This window comes from Carettochelys insculpta, chromosome 14 (assembly GCF_033958435.1).
Source record: "Carettochelys insculpta isolate YL-2023 chromosome 14, ASM3395843v1, whole genome shotgun sequence".
Classification (NCBI taxonomy): domain Eukaryota; kingdom Metazoa; phylum Chordata; order Testudines; family Carettochelyidae; genus Carettochelys; species Carettochelys insculpta.
Genome location: NC_134150.1, coordinates 1,124,168 through 1,143,783, shown reverse-complemented (window position 1 = coordinate 1,143,783; position 19,616 = coordinate 1,124,168). Strand labels below are relative to the sequence as shown.

The 19,616-nt window shown below is 67.2% G+C and overlaps 1 protein-coding gene across 2 annotated transcripts; it reads left to right on the top strand.

Annotated features, from left to right (window-relative positions):
• Window positions 1–3,656: 3,656 nt before the first annotated feature.
• On the top strand, window positions 3,657–18,166 carry EXOC3L1 (exocyst complex component 3 like 1). Of its 2 annotated transcripts, XM_075008882.1 has the most exons (13): window positions 3,657–3,771; window positions 4,903–5,063; window positions 6,472–6,691; window positions 7,518–8,181; window positions 8,274–8,391; window positions 9,683–9,808; window positions 10,607–10,707; window positions 11,043–11,153; window positions 11,412–11,553; window positions 13,873–13,995; window positions 14,834–14,989; window positions 16,081–16,205; window positions 17,617–18,166. In XM_075008882.1, exons 1-13 carry the CDS (start codon window positions 3,726–3,728, stop codon window positions 17,801–17,803), a joined length of 2,280 nt encoding a protein of 759 aa, XP_074864983.1. In that variant the 5' UTR covers window positions 3,657–3,725; the 3' UTR covers window positions 17,804–18,166. The 2 variants fall into 2 exon arrangements, with proteins under 2 accessions (XP_074864983.1, XP_074864984.1); XM_075008883.1 differs by lacking the exon at window positions 11,043–11,153.
• Window positions 18,167–19,616: the final 1,450 nt, after the last annotated feature.

The window sequence follows — 19,616 nt, the reverse complement described above, 5'->3', positions numbered from 1 at the left end:
CTGGGTCCCACCCCCCCCGAGGGGCACGCGTGCCGGCTGGGTCCCACCCCCCCCGAGGGGCACGCGTGCCGGCTGGGTCCCACCCCCCCCGAGGGGCACGCGTGCCGGCTGGGTCCCACCCCTCGAGGGGCACGCGTGCCGGCTGGGTCCCACCCCCCCCGAGGGGCACGCGTGCCGGCTGGGTTCCCACCTCGAGGGGCACGCGTGCCGGCTGGGTCCCACCCCTCGAGGGGCACGCGTGCCGGCTGGGTCCCACCCCCCCCGAGGGGCACGCGTGCCGGCTGGGTCCCACCCCTCGAGGGGCACGCGTGCCGGCTGGGTCCCACCCCCCCCGAGGGGCACGCGTGCCGGCTGGGTCCCACCCCCCCGAGGGGCACGCGTGCCGGCTGGGTTCCCACCTCGAGGGGCACGCGTGCCGGCTGGGTCCCACCCCTCGAGGGGCACACGTGCCGGCTGGGTCCCACCCCCCCCGAGGGGCACACGTGCCGGCTGGGTTCCCACCTCGAGGGGCACACGTGCCGGCTGGGTCCCACCCCCCCGAGGGGCACGCGTGCCGGCTGGGTTCCCACCTCGAGGGGCACGCGTGCCGGCTGGGTCCCACCCCTCGAGGGGCACGCATGCCGGCTGGGTCCCACCCCTCGAGGGGCACGCGTGCCGGCTGGGTCCCACCCCCCCGAGGGGCACGCGTGCTGGCTGCGGGCGCGGGCTGGGTCCCACCCCGAGGGGCACGCGTGCTGGCTGTGGGCGCGGGCTGGGTCCCACTCCCAGGGGCACACGTGCGGGCTGCAGGCACTCTGCCCACCAGTGGGGAGCAGTGCCCCCACTTGTCTTACAGGGCACACTGCCAGGGGATCCCCTGCTGCTGAGCCCGCCCACCCTGTTCCAGGGCAGCTGTAGGCACCTCATGCACTTCCCTTACAGCTCTGCCTCCTGCTGCAAAATCTTTGCTCCAGGTTCCCCCACTGCAGCCTCAGACGGGTGAGCTTGCTTGTGTAGACACGACTCTGGCAACACCTCCGGCTGGGGTTCATTCAGGGAAGGCCTGGGGCCTGGCCTGTGCATCAAGGCAAACTCGGAGGTCCCTTCTGGGCTTGGAGCCACTGAATTATTTCAGTCATCCTGGCATCCACCGCTGCTCCCAGCAGCCTACATGACTGCAGCACATTACCACCTAATATGGATCATCTGTATTAGAAACATACCACTCATCAGGCCATTTCCAAGGCCAGTTTCCCCAGAGTTAGCGATAGGAGCTTCTTAAAGGGCTTTCCAAACACCCCGTCTGTAATTTACAAATCCTGAAAGTTGTCAAAGTTGGAATTTTTTCAGGCAGGACACTGCCAGCATTTGGGGACCAGGCAGCCTGTGAGCCCCCAGGGTGTGTCTCTTTGTCTTCTTTCCAGCTCCTCACTTCAGGAACATTTTTGCTATGAATTGAACAGGAAAGGACCCATCACTCATCCTAGCAAAGGACTCACTCCGGAGAAATATACACAGCAGATTACTGGGGGAATGATAATTCAGTGGTTCAGAGCGGGGGCCTGCTAAACTCCCAGTGGTGAGCTCAGTCCTTGAGGAGGCTGTTTAGGGGTGTGGGGCAGATAGATTTCATATACACACACGCTGCCCCCCGAGGGATGGTGCTTGGTCCTAGGTGACAGACTCAAGGACCTCCTGAGGTCCCTTCCAGGTCCGTGAGATGGGCACCTCCCCACCCTGTTTCTGTATTACATGTGCTTCACCCCCGCGGCAGGCCTGCCCCCAGAACTTTGCATCTGGAATATGGAACTCGAGAGCGATGGCAGCTCCCAAGGGCCATGGGCCTTGAGGGCAGAGCTCCAGCTCCAGAGCCTGCGGCCAGACTCTGCTGGTTGGGGGTGCGCTGGGTGGTGCCGAATGCCTCCTCCCCTGGCTGCGAGGCTGGAGAACCATCTGCAGCACCGGCATGAGCCAACAAGCCCCGCTGATCACCCCGTGCAGCTCCATGGAAGGCGGGAGGCGTCCCCGGGGCCAGCGGCTCTGGGGTGCAGGCACTCTGGGCGCACCCGGCCTGGGGAGGGTTGCGCAGCTCTGCCTGTCGTGCAGCGGAGCCCCGGGGCGGGTGGGGCAGCGCCTGTTGCTGGGGACATCACAAGGGGGCCATGGGGTCAAGACACTCGCTGGCGTGTGCCATCCATGTCTGGAGCAGTGCAGCGCCATGCACTGCCCACAGACCGGCCGGCCCCACACCCCTGGGCTTTTTCTGGCTGTTACTCCGGGGACAGCTCGGGGACCCGAACTCCACACCAGGCCGCCAGCAGTGCAGGCCTGGGCCCAGGATGCCAGGGTGTTGCTGGAGCGGAGCAGGGGTACAGGGCCCAAGCAGGCTGGCACGTGCACAGGCAGGTGGCCCCCGAGCACGAGGGACCCACGGGGACAGCCCCACAGCCATGGCACTCACATTGGGTGCACGTGGGAAACGCCTGTGCAGAGCCAGCCCCTGCACGCTACCACGGCCACCGCCTGGCACAGCCCCAGCCCACCCGCGGCCACAGCCTGGCACAGCCCCAGCCCCTGCACACCCGCACCCACCGCCTGGCACAGCCCCAGCCCCTACGCTACCGCGGCCACCGCCTGGCACAGCCCCAGCCCCTGAGCACCCGCACCCACCGCCTGGCACAGCCCCAACCCCTGCGCACCCGCACCCACCGCCTGGCACAGCCCCGGCCCCTGCTCACCTGCACCCACCGCCTGGCACAGCCCCAGCCCCTGAGCACCCGCACCCACCGCCTGGCACAGCCCCAACCCCTGCGCACCCGCACCCACCGCCTGGCACAGCCCCGGCCCCCGCACACCCGCACCCACCGCCTGGCACAGCCCCGGCCCCTGCTCACCTGCACCCACCGCCAGGCACAGCCCCGGCCCCTGCGCACCCGCACCACTGCCTGGCACAGCCCCAACCCCTGCGCACCCGCACCCACCGCCTGGCACAGCCCCGGCCCCTGCACACCCGCACCCACCGCCTGGCACAGCCCCGGCCCCTGCTCACCTGCACCCACCGCCTGGCACAGCCCCAGCCCCTGCGCACCCGCACCACCGCCTGGCACAGCACCAGCCCCTGCGCACCCGCACCCACCGCCTGGCACAGCCCCGGCCCCTGCGCGCCCGCACCCACCGCCTGGCACAGCCCCAACCCCTGCGCACCCGCACCCACCGCCTGGCACAGCCCCGGCCCCTGCTCACCTGCACCCACCGCCTGGCACAGCCCCGGCCCCTGCGCACCCGCACCCACCGCCTGGCACAGCCCCGGCCCCTGCACACCCGCACCCACCGCCTGGCACAGCCCCGGCCCCTGCGCGCCCGCGGCCAGACGCAGCCATGCCGCGCGCCGGTGCGCAAAGGCCAGTTCGTGCCCGCAGCCCCCAGAGCCTGTGCGGGGCCCGACTCGCGTGTGCGGAGGCTGCAAACCGCCAGGGGCGCCTCTCGCCCCCCGCCCCCATCCTGAGCCTGACCCCCGCCCCCCGCACACACAACCCGAGCCTGCCCCCCCCGCCCCCCGCACACACAACCCGAGCCTGACCCCCCGCACCCCCGAGCCTGCCCCGCGCCCCCCGCACGCACATCCCGAGCGCGCCCGCCGGAGCGCGGCGCCCGGAGGAGCTGCGAGCGCACAGCCGAAGGAAGCGGCTGTCTGCGCTTCCTGCCCTGTCCCGCCCGCTCCGTGCAGCGCAGCAGCGGCTGGAGCCATGGGCTGGGCGGCGGAGCAGCAGCAGGAGGGCGGCAGCCCCGGAGGTACCGAGCGTCGCGGCGGGGGGAGGCCGTGGGGCTGGGCCAGTCCCTGGGGACTCCCTGCCCGGGGCGTGATCGCTGGCTTCGGGCTGGGCCGGGTGTTCTCGGGAGCGGTTCCCAACCAGCCTGGGGCAGGCGCTGCTGCGAGTTCCCCTGGGGATCCCCTGGGCATCCCCTGGCCCTGCCCTGGCTGGAGGAGAGGGACAGCAGAGCCCTGCAGGGCCGGGCTGGCTGGCAGCTTCCTCGGCCGCCTGCATGCCCCCTCCCGCCCCCGCAGCTCTGCCCTGTGCCCGCTGGTGCCAGCCCCTCTGCCCTGTGCCCGGCACCCGGCCTCGGGGCTCTGCTGCTTTCCTCCCCCGTCCAGCTCTCCTGTTCGCCAGCCAGCACCAAGGCGGGGGAAGACTCACTCCCAGCCCTGGGCACCCCCAGGCCTCCTCCCGCACCACCAGGCCAGCAGAGGGCAGGTGCCAGCCCCCCGGACTGAGGGGCAAGGCCTGCCCCAGTTCTCAGACCTAGCATGAGTCAGGGCCATGTGCCATCCACCGTCCGTCTGCGCCAGTGCCGATGCAGGGAACCCTGTACGCAGCTGTCAGGGCACCCCTGGGTTCCAGGCACAGCTGCACATCCCCTCCCTGCCCAGCTGCTCAAGGGAGATGCCCGAAGATACTGCTGGGGATGCCAGGGGAAGGCCAGGCTCTGTGCCAACGGGTAGGGCTGGACGGACCCCAGGCTGTTCTCTGCTGCTTGCCCTGCATGGCCTTGCCAGCTGCAGCTGTATCGTTCCTGCTGAGTCACTGCCCTGCTTGAAGACCCCTACCAGCTGCTCCCCGGCAGCAGCCCGCAACCCGGGTACCTCCGAACTCTGTGGCAGGACCTCTGGGGCATCCAGGGCACAGCCTGCTGGGGCTGGGCAGAGTCAGGCTGGGCCACAGACGGGCCATCAGAGTGCAGGACCCTGTCACCTCTGCCTGTCCTGGCGCATCTGCCTGTCTGTCCCCGGCCCTCTGGCCGCGGGAGTGGGCAGGGGGGTGCACGCTCACTCCCGGCTTCCGGCCTGGGGAAGCAGCTGGCCTGTCTCTTCCTGTGGCGAAGGAGCTGCCTGCGTCCTGTTTTCACTGGCTCCCCTTGCCCTAGGCACGGGCTGGCCGGAGGCGGAGAAGGCGGAGAAGTTAGCCCGAGGAGCTGCACTGAAATGGGCCTCGGGGGTGTTTTACCGCCCGGACAAGCTGGAGGGGCTGGGGCACTTCCGGAACCGGGAGGCCCAGCGCACCAGCTCCATCCAAGCCCGGCTAAAGGTGGGTGCGCATTGCGGGGGCCCGAGGGGCTTGGCCTCCTGGTGCCAGGGGAGTCCTCATCCTCCAGGAATGGGCACCTTTTCTAACCCCTGGACAGCCCGTTTCAGCTGGCACCACACAGGGCTGGCCGGCATTGTCAGTGTATGCTGCACAGAGACCAGCCCGGAGCCCTTTCAAGCCTGGAAAGGCCTCAGGCCCTTCCTCGGTTTCCCCAGCGGAGCCTGTTCTGGCTGAGGCTCAGAAGCAGCTTGGGAATGGGGAGGCCTTTTGGCAGGCAGCTGGTAGAGAAGGGCTCCGGCTCTGGCTCCCAGCTCGTGGTGAGCTGGGGGACCGGCGAACGTACAGCTGTGCCAAGTCGCAGCAGATGCTGCAGGGGCCGGGGCTTTCAGCTGGTGTGTGGCCGGGGACTCGACTCTCTGGCCTGGTCCCTCCAGGCGCATGGCCTCTGGCCCGGTAGGGGCCAGGAGCTCAGCTGCCCCCAGGGTGCCAGGAGGTGGAGGCGCCGTTCCCCGGACAGTGGGAAAGTGGGCTCTGGGCATGCTGAGCCACAGGATCACGGCTGGGGGACAGAGCTGCTGTTTCTCACTCTCCTCAGAGCCCATCTCCTGGCTGGCCATGGGGGACCGGCCTCTGCGCAGCCGGCTGGGACCCAGGCAGGAGAAGGTGGCTCCCGCAGGCCTAGCAGAGCAGCAGCAGCCAGAGGAGGGGGAGGACCATTCCCACCTCCATCCCCCTGTGGGCTCCCCTGCGGGCAGCGGGAGGGGGTGTGGGCAAATGGCCATGTGCTCTGGCCCAGGCAAACCCCCACAGGGGGGCTGGGGGGACATGGGGCAGCCTGCAGAGGAGTGGGGGGGTGGGTCTGTGGGCAGCGAGGCCGGTAACCCCCCTGGGGCCAGGGTGGCTGCAGCTTGACACGCACCTGAGGGTTACATCCGTCACATCCCACGCGCTCCCCAGCCCTCCCCCAGAGAACGGGCAGGTCACAGAGGGTGTGTAACGTGGGACTGAGGGGGTGTGGGGGGGTTAGAGGGGCCGTGTGGGACGAGGCTGGGGGTGTGGTCGGGTAAAGGGGACACATAGAGAGGGGCCGTGTGGGGGTCAGAGGGGCTGTGTGGGGCAGGGGTGTGGTGGGGTAAAGGGCACACACATACAGAGGGGCTGTGTGGGGGTCAGAGGGGCCGTGTGGAGGTCAGAGGGCACGTGTGGGGCGGGGCTGGGGGCGTGGTGGGGTAAAGGGCACACACCTACAGAGGGGCCGTGTGGGGAGGGCCTGGGGGCGTGGTGGGGTAAAGGGCACACACCTACAGAGGGGCCGTGCGGGGCGGGGCTGGGGGAGGCGGGGGGGGTCAGGTTTGCCCCACAGCTGCGGGCTGGGGCGTCGCTCACCTGCTGCCGTCTGGGGTTGCAGTCGATGGTGCAGTCCCACCTGGAGGGGGTGAGCTCGGGGCTGGAGCAGCTGCGCTCGGCGGCGGGCGACCTGCAGAGCGTGTGCCGGGACCTCGGCGCCGTGCGCCGGCACCTGCTGGGCAGCGCCGAATGCTTTCGGAGCCTGGCGCCCCTGCGGGCCACGGCGACAGAGCACGCACAGCTGGCCACGGTGGTGACGGCCTTGCCCCAGCTCTCCTCAGGTGAGCCAGGCCCAGCAGCACACCCTGGGGCGCGGCGCGGCACGGCCCCGGGCCGGGAGGTGCGCCAGGATGGCCCTGTGGGCGCTGGCTCTGCTCTGGCTGAGGGAGCCGGGCCGGGGGTTGGCTCTGGCTGGTGGCTGAGCGCCTGGCGTGGGCGGACGCAGACCCCTGCCTGCCAGGGCTCGGCACAGCATGGCCATGGTGCCGGGGCCCCCAGTGGAGGCACACAGGTGCCTCTGAACACCCCAGGGGCAGCGGGGGATGGGGCGCAGTGCGGGCTGCCTCCTGGCCAAGCACATCCCAGGGGCACAGCCTGTCAGGGGGCAGTGGGGCACAGGCCTCAGGCTCCCACCTCTCCATGACAGGCCACCGCTGCTTCACCAGGTGACTGCCTGGGGTCCCATCCTGTGCCCACCGCCACCCTGGGCAACGGGGCGAGCGGCCGCCAGCGCGGCGCCAGCCACAGGAGGGCTCCAGGCGCTCAGCCGGCAGGGACTGGGGGCTCTGGGCTGGCCCTGGGCGGGCCGGCACGTTTGGAAGGAATGGGGGTGGCTGAGGCACCCGGGCTTCTTAGAGGAGTGGAGCGGCCTCACAGCCCCCTAGGGTGGGGGGTTCCCAGCCCCTTGGCCGGGGGGAAGAAGCTCACGGGGGAGCTGGGTGCAGGTGCGAGGGGTCGGGGGTCCCCCCAGGACGCTCCTGCCAGCGGGGAGCAGCGAGGGCTGTTCCCACGGGGCGAGCGGCTGCTCCCTCGTGTCCTGGCTCTGGGCCTCCCTCCCCCTGGCCTGGCCTGCGCTGAGTCCGTCGTGCCAGGCTCTCCTCTCCGCAGTGCACGACCTTCTGGCCCAGTCCCTCCGTCTGCTGCGCGGCCGGCGGCTCCTGGAGGCCCACGCTGGACTCATGGCACTGGAGGGCCTGCGGGACGACACCTACGCCCGGCTGCACTGCAGCGGCCCGGCCTGGGGCGCGGTGGAGGCCTTCTTTGGCGGCCTGGGGGAGCTGAGCGAGGCGCTGGCACAGCAGCTGTGGGGCATCGTGGGCAGCAGCGTCCGGCTGGCGCGCGAGGACCCAGCCCTCCTTGTCTCGGCCGTACGCGTCATCGAGAGAGAGGAGGGCCTGGACAGCGCCCTGCTGCTGGGGCCCCAGGCCCCGCAGGTCCTGCCCCCCGGGCGCCCCAAGGCCTGGAGGCAGCAGTTCTACCAGGTACTGCAGGACACCCTGGCGGCTGCCCACTTCGAGGCCGATCCCGGCGCCAGCAGGGGCCCCGAGCTGGGCCGGCACCTGGCCGCGCTGCAGAGCCAGCTGCTGGCAGAGCTGCGGGTGGTGAAGGACCTGATGGTGCAGTGCTGCCCACCCCACTACGACATCGTGGGCGTCTGCACCCGCACGTACCACCGGGGCCTCTCCGACCACCTGCAGCGCCTGCTCGGCCGAGACCTGGACCAGCAGGCGCTCTTCCTACTGCTCAGCTGGGTGCTGCATGTGTACCCCAGGTGAGTGCCCGGGGCGGGGAGCGTCTCCATGGGTATCGGCCCCACCTGCGGCCCGGGGGCGAGTCACGGCTGTCCCCCGCGCCTCCCTGCAGCTCGGAGATGATGGCTCACCCAGACCTGCTCCCCGAGGTGGACGTGGCAGCGCTGGGCCCCCTGCTGCCCCCAGAGGTGTTGCAGCAGCTGGAGAGGATGTACGTGGGGAAGGTCCAGGTGAGCCAGCTGGGAGGGGTGCCGGACACGGTGCAGGGAGGAGCTGCCCGTTTTGGGAGCAGGGTGGTAAGGGCTCTCGCCCTCTGCCCCCACACGTGCTCTGCTGTGCACCCAGCAGGACTCCTCCTCCCTGTGCCAGGCCCCATTCGCCCTCCCCTGGGTGTGATGGTGTAGACGCGGGGATACAACCCAGCCACCGTGCAGCGTGATGCCAGGCTGCCATCTGGCACACGGCGCCCTGCCTCCCATGGCAGCCGCCCCCCCGCGGCCTGGGCGGAAGCTGGGATTAAAGAGGTGGCCGGGAAGGATGGGGCCAGGCGGCAGAACGGCCCCTTCGGGGCAGAGAGGGGCCAGCAACAGGCTGGCGCCGGAGCTGCGTGTTAGACGCCAGAGCGAGAGGTGCAGAAGGGTGAAGGAGGGCCAGGAGAGAGACAAGCCCGTGTCTGGCTCTGGCGCTCGCTCTCCTTGGGGCCCAGCCCAGCCTGCGGCCGCTCAGCCCAGCTTCGGGGCCAGCCAGAAAGAGAGAGGCCAGGAGGATGCGGGGGTGGGGGGAGAGTGGGTGGGAGCGTTGGTCGTGCCCCAGCGGGTGTTCAGGCTGCCCTGGAGCCCTTCCTCCGGACCAGCCTGGCCAGGCCCCGTGGCAGTGACCTCGCCTTGGTCCTGGAGTCCCCCCGGCTGCCACGATGGGGAAGCCCTCTCCTGCTTCCTTCAGCCAGCCAGCATCACAGCAGCCAGTTCCCTGCTCGGCGCCTTTCTGGGCCCCCAAAGGGAGCCAAGGGTGGACCGGACCAGACCAGCCCTCGTTAACTGAGGCCACTAATTAGCCTTTGTTTGTCTGGGTCTGGTGAGTTCCAGTCCTCTGTTTGCCAGGCCGGGCACAGCCAGGCCTTTAGGCCTGGGAATGGGCTCTGGGGTGGGCACTGTCAGATGGTGGGTCCCATCTGCCACTTCTCCCACTCAGGCTGCTCAGCCCCTTGCCAGGGGACGGGTCCGTCTGCGTTAGCCCAGCCGGGGTCCCTGGATGTCCCTCGAGCGCGCAGCAGAGCAGCCTGGCATGCTCGACCCAGGCAGGGCACGTGGCAGCTGTGTGGGAACAGCGGCGGGGCTTGGCGGGGGCAGTGCGGGGGTGAGACGCCGCCTGCAGCTTTCCCTCTCTGCAAGCAGAGGCTGATGGAGCTGGGCAGGGGATGGGCAGCGCTCAGCCCTGGCCGGGGGCAGCCCGCTCTGCAGGAGCAGCACATGGGCGTGGGCGTGGGGCGGCTGCCCGCCTCACCCTCCGGCCTCCCCGCAGGCCAGCGTGACCAAGTGGATGCGGCGCACGCTGGAGGTGGAGTTCAAGGAGTGGTTCCGAGAGGAGGAGCCGGAAATGGATCACCTGGGCTTCTTCCAGTCTGCCCTGCCTGGCATCATCATGCAGGTGGGCCGGGCCGGGCCGGGAGCACCCGCTGAGGGGGGCTAGGCAGGGGAGCGCCCTGTGAGCGAGAGCGAGAGCGAGCTGGGGGGCCGGGAGCACCCAGGGAGGGAGCTGGGCCAGGTGGGGCAGTGTGGGGCTGGGAGTGCCCTGCGAGGGGCGCGGGGCCATGGCGGGACAGCTGCTGAGGAGCGGCTGACTGCGGCAATGCAGGCCCTGGCTGTTCGCTACCTGAGCGCTCCTGCTTGCAGAGCTGTTCTGTGCGTTGGGCCCCTCTTGCTGGGGTGCCCCAGAGCCCCCCACCTCCAATCTCACCCTGCTGGGCGAGGCACTGGCCCAAATCTGGGCCCCCAGGGGGACCTGCCTTTCCCCACTTGGGAGGTGGCTGAGCCGGAGGGGTCAGCCCAGCTCCATGGAGTGGCTGGGCTGGGGGCTCCCCCAGCGGTCCCTGGGGTTTGCTGGCCCGGCCAGGTTGCCCTCCCGGCTTCTCAGGTCTCTGGCAGCTTCTGGGGAATCTGAGCAGCACCCAGCTCCCCTGCCCTGGCTGCCAGTCCCAGTGTGAGACCCCCGCGCTGCCCCCGGCCTGCTGGCAGGGGAGGGGCGGTGCAGGACAGGGCCCTGGCGCCCTCCCCCACATCACCGGTGCCAGGAGAGCTGCCACCGGCACTGCCACACTCCCTCGCGCTGCTCCCACTGGCCGATCCCCAGGAAGCTGAGCAGGGCTGTGCCCTGCCCGGCGGCCCAGTGAGCAGCGCGGGGGTGATGCCTATGGGGCAGTGATTGGCACTCTGCTCACCTGCCCAGATGCTGGATGAGAATATCCGGGTGGCGTCCCTGATCACTGGCTCCCTGCAGCAGAAGGTTTACACGATGGCCCTGGACGAGCTGGAGGCCTTTCTGGTCAGGTCAGTGTGTGATGGGGTTCTGGGGTCCCCCAAGCTCTGCACCCTCTGTGAGCCACTCACATACACACAGGTATCCCCCACTCCATCACACAGTGGTGTCCTCGGGGTGCCCTCTCCCCAGCCTGAGTCCTGGGCCTGCCCTCCAGGAGCAGGGCGAAGGCAGGTGGAATCCCACGCCGCCGGGTCTGGGGTGCTGGAGCGCTGGGCCCTTCCGGGGCCCCTTGCCCACCAAGCAAAGCCTGAACTCCCAGGAGGCTGCTGCCGGGGCTCCCACAGAGAGCGCCAGGCCCAGCCCCCTCGGCCCCAGCCCTCACGGGCCATGTGCTGGGCCCTAGGCTGCAGGAGGCCCTGGCGGAGTGTGGGAAGGAGCACCAGAGGGACCGAGCCACTCCCAAGCACTACATCTCCTACCTGCTGGCAATGCTCAACAACAACATGGCGCTGAGGTAACCTGGCTGGGCGCCGGCGGCTCCTTCCCCATGGCCCAGCTCGCCCACCCCTGAGCCCTGCTCCCCCGGTGCCCACAGCTCCCCACTACCCCACACCTGTTTCCTCAGAGCTCCTGCACACCCGGATTGATGCCAGCTTCTTCTCCAGAGCCTGGTCCCCACCAGGGGGCCCGACGCCCTCTTCCCCAGAGCCCCTGCTCTCCCCTTCCCAGGCTGCCTGCCCCAGCTGCACCCTCAGCCCTCTTCTTCTTCCAGCTCTTCCATCTCCACCCTGCACCCTGGTGCTGCCTCTCTTGCTGAGCCCCTGGAAATACCCCCCTCCCTGAGCACTGCACTGGACAGGGTCCAGAGGAAGGCCTGTCGGCTGCTGCTGGAGGAGCTGCTGGCGGATTTGCAGGTACGCACAGCCGAGAGGGGCTGCGGGCCTCCTTGAACCGCAGGGCCAAGAGCTGATTGCTGGGACCTCCCCCGAAGACACTCGTTAAACGACAATTCCCTGGTGTAACACGGGATGGGGCGTGTTTCCGGGCCCAACTGCAAATGGCTTAAAACGGTGCTCCTGACAGCCCAGACTGGGGTCCTCCGCTGTAAGGCACCAACCCCCTCACACAGAGCACGTCCACTGCCAGGCTCACCAGCCAGACGTCACACCAGGAATTCCCTCGCACGCTCCACCATCCCTTGTGCCGCAACCTGCCCCCCCGTTACGCAGACGAGAGGCTATGAAAACCGATCTGACCCAATCCACGCAGGTGCTTCCGACCCCCAGGGAGCAGCCACATCCCTGAGTCAGTGCGTACCTCAGACCTCACCCAAGAGCGCGCTGGGCCCGGCCCTCGGGATCCAAAATCGAAAGGGTTATCGGAAGGAAGGAAGAATAGGCTGAGAGTAAAATTGGCAGAGACATTAAATTCCTGCACGTCCATCAGTCAGACACTTCTTGGTGCAGGCGGCAGCCGTGATGGCAAAGGCCGCTACCATACAAGCCTCTGGAGTACAACCTCTGGTAGGGCCGGTCACCCGCCTTCCAGGCTCAGTTCATAGCAGAGACGCTCCCCAAGTGAAGAGCTGGAATGAAGGCACAGGTGGAGGAGCTCTCGGGGTCCCCTTTATACCCTGGCTCGTGTGAGGGGAAATCCACTGTTCCTCCCTGTGGCAGAAGCATGCCAAAGATGGAGCCGGTCACATGAGTGGGTCACGTGTGTGCGATGGTACGTTCACAGCCACACTCCTCAGCCGTGGGGTGGATCCTGAGTCGGCCCTTTCTCTGTCACGAACAGCTCCCCTTGCCTAGGAACCCTGTCGCAGTAGGCTGCCCTATGTCCTGCTGAGGTCTCCCAGAAACCAAAATTTCAACTCCAAGCCCAGAGCTGATCCTTGTAACACCACATGGAAAACTGATACAGGCACGAGCGGCGTAAACAGAACCAGCAAATGGCCAGCTTTCAACACACCCCTCACCCAGCCCGCTTGGCACAAACAGAGAACACTGGTTGCCATAATGTTTTGCACGTTCACCTCAAAAATCCAATAACATCCCCCCGTTTACGCTTGCCTTTGGAGTGAGCCGGGTTTCTATCCAGTCAGTGAGGGCCATGTTCCTGTCAGACCTTGCTAGATTTGTGCTTGTCGCCCGGACCAGGGACCTCGTCAGCCAAAGCTAGCAAGCGAGGTGGCCAGGGTCTGTTTCCGTCGGCCCCTGCTGGGCGGTATTAATGACTCCTAATGATCTAGTAACTGAGCCTTGCAGCAGCTGTTCTAGTGTCTTGCAGAGGATTGAGGTCAGACTACGATTACCGTTTACCTTTGCAAAAAGTTGGCGCACGATTAGCTTTCTTCTGGGCGTCTGAAACTGCTCCAGGCATACTGAAAATCCCCATGAATGGTGTGGGCCGGCCTGGGGAGGCGACGCGAACCGGGGGCAGAGGCAGAGGCAAACCAAGACCACAGGGATCCTTTTAAATGTTTAGGGCTTTACCAAGCCCCCCAGACTGTACCAAGAGTGCATCCTTATACTCCTCAACAGCAGGTCGCTGCCTCATTAACCTCTGTGAGCTGGCACCTGGCAGTTGTCAACAAGTACCAAAGCAATTTCTCACCAATAGACTCCATCACAGGGCCAACTTTCCTTCTCCTTAGCTGCAGGTCCAGCTCCCCTCCACCTGTCCCCTACTTTGCTTCTCTTCACCTTGATGGTGCTCCTAGGGGGGTGTATCTCCTTCCACTGAGTTTATGCCCAGGCCAGGTTTCTTCACCTCCGGAGCCTTGACTTGGTGGTTAGGTACCTTTGAGCAACGTTCCTGTAGTACCACCTCCCCTCCTGTCCAGGCTCTGGTTCACACACTAGGTCAGCATCTCAATTCTTCTCTAGCTTTTTCCTGCGTACACTTGGGGTGGATTCTGAGCCCCTTCCCCAGCCTGAGCTGCCCTCTCTTTGCTCAGTCTTTTCCCAGGCTAGCATTCTATCCAGCTGCATCCGGATGCTGCAGCTGGCTTAGTGGTACAGTGAGGGTTACTACACTTAGCTGTCCAGTGAGCTCCTCGGCCAGCTCTTTTAAAACGCTTGGATGTAAGTTAAAGGCGCCTGGGGGCAATTGCTCCCTTTCTCCGCCCCCCCCATCCTCGTCGGTGGTCCTGAGGTATTAGTCAGAGGGAACAGATTTAGCTGGGCTTGCAGCTGATGCCTGGCATTGCATGTGTGCTGTGTGTGTTCCAGCCCCTGTACGTGCAGCTGCCGTCCCGCCAGTGGCTGTCCGGGGCCCAGCTGGTGAACAGCATGTGCGAGGTGATCGACAAGTACATGAGAGACTTCGCCCACGTCAGGAAACCCATCTTCACGGTATGGCTGCTGGGGGGCCTCTCCTTGTTACAGCCATTGCCATGTGGCTGGGCTACAGCGCTCGCCTTCCAGGTGCCGGGGAGGGGGCTCCCCTCGGGGACGGGGGACATGCTGTGCCCTGGGAAGGAGCATGGTGCCACACATGCCCCCTGCGGAGCTCCAGGAGTCACAGGGCCCAGCCCACGGGGGAGGTGGGATGTCCCAGAATGGTGGCAGGGCAGGAGCAGGGCCTGCCTAAGGATCAGGGAACATTCCCACCGCCTGGCTACCTTCTAGGGAGTGGGCAATGGAGCGGGCAGCAGCTCTCTGCAGGCAGGGCAGCAGTGCAAGGGACGGCCCCAGCAGGACGAGCTGGAGAGCAGTCCAGCTCTGCCCTCCTCCACCACGGGGCCCTGACGCGCGGCCGCACACGCCTCGGTGCACAGAACATTATTCTGCCCATATAGAGGAAAACTCCACGGGAGCCCTGGACGTGGCTGTCCAGACAGGGGCCAGCTAGAAGTCTGGGAGTCTCCGGGTAAGCCCGGCCAGGGCAGGCCCCAGAGGCAGGCACTGAACTAGCCTGCCCCAGCAGCTGCTCCCTGACCCCAGCAGTGCCCAGCTGCAGACGGGCTCCTCCCCAGAGGCAGGCGCAGGTGCTCTCCTTAACCTTGGTGGGGGGCGCGTCCCGGCTACCGGGGGCAGCCCAGCTGCCTCGGGGAGACGGGGCAGGGCCGAAGTGCTGGGGCCATTGTGCTAGACACCGGAGCTGGCTGCCCCAGGTCCCCGCCGCCAGCAGAGGGCCACGAATGGCTCTGGGTCTCACCACCTCCCACTCTCCCCTCCTGCCGGCGTCTAGACCCTGCTGGCTGAGAGCGAGCACCTGGTCATGAGTCACTACATACGGGCACTCCTGGAGAAGAAGGTGGTGTGCCGGAGCGCCGAGGAGCGGAGCCAGCTGGCCGGCCGGCTGCTCCAGGACGCCACCCAGCTGAGGGAGCTTTTCCAGCACCTGGTGAGGGGCGCAGGAGCCTGGAGAGGTCGGCCGCTGGCCGAGGGGGAGGCAGGCAGGCAGGAACTTCTCAGGCGAACTCAAAGCTGGGCCCTGAGGCTGTCTGGTGGAGCTACAAGCCAGCTGGTGCTCAGCTCAGGCTCTCTGTGCAAGGGATGCCTGGGCCACAACGTGGGCCAAACACCTTGGAGGCGTGCAGGGTACACGTGCTGTGCTGGCTACTGAAATACCCCACGTAGCAGCTTCCACAGGAGAGCCGGAGGCAGCCCCACCCCAGAACAGCCCACAGCCTGCTGGCTGGGGCGCGACCACTCCCAGCGGGGCCAACAGCCATCGCGGGCCCCAGAGCAAGGCGGAAGGGGGCGCCCGGCTCTGCACCCTGGAAGCAGCGTGGCCAAGGGTGGAAGAGGCAGAGCCGAGAGCCGTCCGGGCTCATGCCCCTTTGCCGTCCCCCGTCAGCCGAGCCTGGGTCTGCCCTGGGCGAGGGCACCGCACCCGCTCGCGTGAGCTGGCGTCAGCGCACCCTGGGCGTTGTGCCAGCCACATGCTGTCTGCGGGAGGCTGTCTCTCACCTCACCTAGGCCCGGGGGCGAGGGTCACGCCAGAGCACGTCAGCCACGAGGACGCCCTGTGGCCTGAGCGCGGTGCCTGGACACTGAGTGGCACCCACGGGCCTTGTGCCAGGCTGCCAAGTGCATTGGGTGAACTCTCCGTGCTGCCGGCCAATGTGCTGCTCCTGGCGCTCCCTGCTGGGGTGGGGGGCGCCCTGCTCCTGGCGCTCCCTGGGCAGGGGGGGGGCTGCCCTGCTCCTGGCGCTCCCTGCTGGGGGGTGGGGGCTGCCCTGCTCCTGGCACTCCCTGGGCCGGGGGGTGGGGGCTGCCCTGCTCCTGGTGCTCCCTGGGCAGTGGGGGGGCTGCCCTGCTCCTGGCGTTTCCTGGGCGGCGGGGGGGGGCTGCCCTGCTCCTGGCGCTCCCGGGGGGGGGGGGCTGCCCTGCTCCTGGTGCTCCCGGGGGGGGGCTGCCCTGCTCCTGGCGCTCCCGGGGGGGGGGCTGCCCTGCTCCTGGCACTCGCTGTGCTGCCAATTCCCTCCGCAGGGCCTGGCCGAGCGTGAGCAGAGCCTCCGGGTGATCGTCGCCCTGCAGGAGCTCATCCGCCTGCAGGACCCGGCCCTGCTCAGCCTGGAGGTGCTGGGCTTCGCGACCAAGTACCCCGACGTCAGGTAGCAAACCTAGTGCAGGGCTGGGCTGCCTCCCCCCGCCCCAGCCACTTGCACATCTCGGAGCGGCGGCGGCGGGGGGGCGGTAGCTGGCACTGGCCGCGCCGCCTGGGCTCGCAGGTGGGAGGCGCAGAGGAGCGAGGCAGACGGGAGGGCGGCGCCGGCCGGCACAGCGCTGCCCTGGGTCGCGCCCGCAGCAATAGGGAGATGACCGGTGGCCTGTGGGGGGGGTGGGGGGGGCCGTTGCTGCTCTTTGCCCCTTCCAGCACAACCGCACAATGCAGGGACGGAACGAAACGAGCCGCAAGAGCCCCTCGTCCCCACCCCTCCAGTCCCTTGGGCTGCGGCTCGAGCGCCGGCAGAAGCTCAAAACCAGCGCAAGCGGGAAGCGCGACATGGGGGGCGGGGGCGGCGCTGCTTTGCCGAAACCAAACCAACCAGCCAACCCTCAGCCCGCTCCTCAGAGGAAGGTGCCGGCGCTTGGGTTTGTGCTTTGCTGCCCAGGGGCTTCTCCTCAGCTTGGGAGGGCAGGAAGACAGAAGCGAGGCTGCAGCCGCTGGCCTAGGGCCCTGCCACGTCCCTGGTCCCTCTCGGTAAATTCGTCGCCAGAGCATTTCAAAGCTCTGCAGTTACGCGGCCCGAGATCACCGATTTCGCCGTGTTTTTAAGTGAGGGGGTGTCACGGGGGTGGAGCTCACAGCTATTACAGAAGGGGTCGCCCTACAGCCACCTTTATGGCTGTGCTGCTTCCAGACCTGGGTGGCTGGAGAGCAGCGGCTGCTGGTCGGGAGCCCAGCGCTGAAGGCAGCGCCCTGCCAGCTGCAGTGGAGCTGTAAGGGTGGCAACACGGCGCTGTCTTCTGGGCTGGGTGCTCGGCCGGCAGCCCCTGCTCCCCAGCCGCACGGCTCTGGCGGCGGCAGAGAAGGAAGCGCGGCCGTGCTGCACACCACCTTCCGCCAGGAGGGCTGGATTTACCTGTTGTGCCCCCTGCTCCCCCAGCCTACAGCCGAGCTTTGTGTTTGCCGTAAAGTGACATTTTACCCCACGTGTACCTGTGCGGCGCCCCTAGAATGCCCGGGCCTCATGCAGGTGCCTGGTGTCCCTCCTGGGCAATGCTGCCCTGCCATGTGGGGAGACCAGATGTCGGGGTCTGCGCTGTGTTTTTCATGGCTGTGAATTGGACAAGGCCTGAGACAAAAGTCCAGCAGGACATGGATGCTGCTGGGGCATTTTCGCCTCCGTTACTGTAGCCCCTGGTTCCAGGATCTGCCATGGGCTGTCAGTCACTCCCTGGGGGGAAGAGACCCAGGCGTGTGCAGCTCAGGCCGCTCTGGCTTTGCAGGTAGGTGTGAGCCCCCAGGGCTCAGGAGGAAGGGGGTTCCTGAGCGCCATCTCTCTTTCCTGTGCCCCACAGCGACGAGCACATCTGCATCTTGCTGGATCTCCGCGGCGATGTCTCCAAGGAGCTCCGGAACGCGGTGCTGGAAATGATGGCACAGAATCCACAGGCCCTGCCTGAGAACTACCGGCCCATCTTCAGCAACATCCTGGTCCCGGCTCCAGAGCTGCCCTTCTGCCTTCTCAAGGGCAAGTGTGCCTGAGGCAGCCCCAGCCCTGGCCAGCCGGGTCAGTGCACGAGGGCCCTTCAGGCCCTGAGCAGAGACGCTGTGGGAGGCACTGGCTGGTCCCCAGTCACACCTCCGGCGCATGCCCGGGCTCTCTGCTCCCGGCAGGCAGGGCACCCGTCTGACCGAGCCCAGGGACGTTTCAGGAGTGCTTGGCTGGCGCCGGCACGAGGACCGGGTCAGACAATGGGGCAGGCAGACAATTGCGCACTGCCCGCGGGGTGGGCGAGTCGCGTGAAAACCTCAATGCTCTTATACCGCAACCTGTCAGCTCACCCCGCAACAAACGTGCAGTAAAAGCCCCGCGCGGCTGCTTTCCCAGGGGAGCGCTGCGCTGACGTCCGCCAGGACAGCCCCGTCCCTTCCTGGCCTGGGTACACACGGACAAAGCCACCCGCTCGGGCGCCAGCTTCGTCATAGTGGGAGTGGCACAGGAGCGGGGCTGGGGGGCTTTGGGTCGGGACGGCTGACAGGGAACATGGCCATCGAGGGAGAGACCTTGGGACTGTGTCTCACACACGCAGAGCCAGCGCGCCGCAGCCAGCTCCGAGCCGGCCTCCCTGGCCACACAGCCGAGCCCGAGCCCCTGTGGGGCAGCGAGGAGTGCGCTGGGAAACCCAGTGCACTAGTAAAGTTAGCAGGTGGGGCTGGGGGATGGGGGCAGCCTTACTGGTGCCCTGAGCTGCACCCGCCCTGCGCTGCGAGCCCCAGGGAGGGGGGGGCGGGAGGCCAGCTGCAGTCGCACTGTGCCAAAGGCAGCCGAGAAACGAGCCCTGCTTGTCTCGCTGGCATCGCCCGTCACTGGGGGGGGGGCGCTGTGATGGGGTTCAGGGGTCCCCCTGCACTGCACCCCGTCCGCTGGCAGGAGTGACTCTCACTCAGCAGGTACAACAGGAGGTTTATTAGGCAACAGAAGCCCAGTTTCTCACAGAAGCGACAGTACAGCAGCCAGAGACAGTCCTTCCAACCCATCCTGGGGAGAAGACCCCGAGGGGTGCCCCTCTGGGGTGTAGCTTCCCCTCTCCTCAGGCTGGCTGCCTTCCAGCTCTCCCTTTTCCTAGCCTCTAACTGCCGCCCCCGATTCAAAACCCCGCTCGGCTCCTCCCTCCTCTTTGTTCAGGCAGAGGTGTTACCTGCCAGTTGTAGCCCCAGGGTCATCCTTAGCCACTGGGAGCTGCTGCTTGCCTCAGACATCCAGCCTGACTCACACATGCACCCCCCCCACTCCATCACATCTCTCCCCCCTTCCAGACCGAACTGAGCGGGGTCACTTAGCCAGTGACCTGGGGAAGTTCGGGGCCCTCCCTGCGTGACAGGGCATCGGCTATGGTGTTGTTGTTCCCCTTGATGTGGACAACCTCCATGTCGTAGTCCTGCAGGAGCAGACTCCACCGCAGGAGCTTGGCGTTGGCCCCTTTCATGTGATGCAGCCAGGTCAGGGGTGAGTGATCGGTGTACACGGTGAAACGCCGTCCAAACAGGTACGGCTGCAGCTTCCCCAGCGCCCACACCATGGCCAGACATTCCTTCTCTATGGCTGCGTAGTTCTGCTCCCGGGGCAGCAGCTTCTTACTCAGGTACACGATGGGGTGTTTCTCCCCTTTGTCATTCACCTGCATTAGCACAGCCCCCAGCCCCACGTCTGAGGCATCGGTGAACACCAGGAAGGGTTTGTTGAAGTCTGGATTTGCCAGCACTGGGGCCCTGACCAGAGCCTCCTTCAGCGCGCAGAGGGGCTCTTGGCACTGCTCGGTCCAGACCACCTTGTCAGGCTTTCCCTTTTTACACA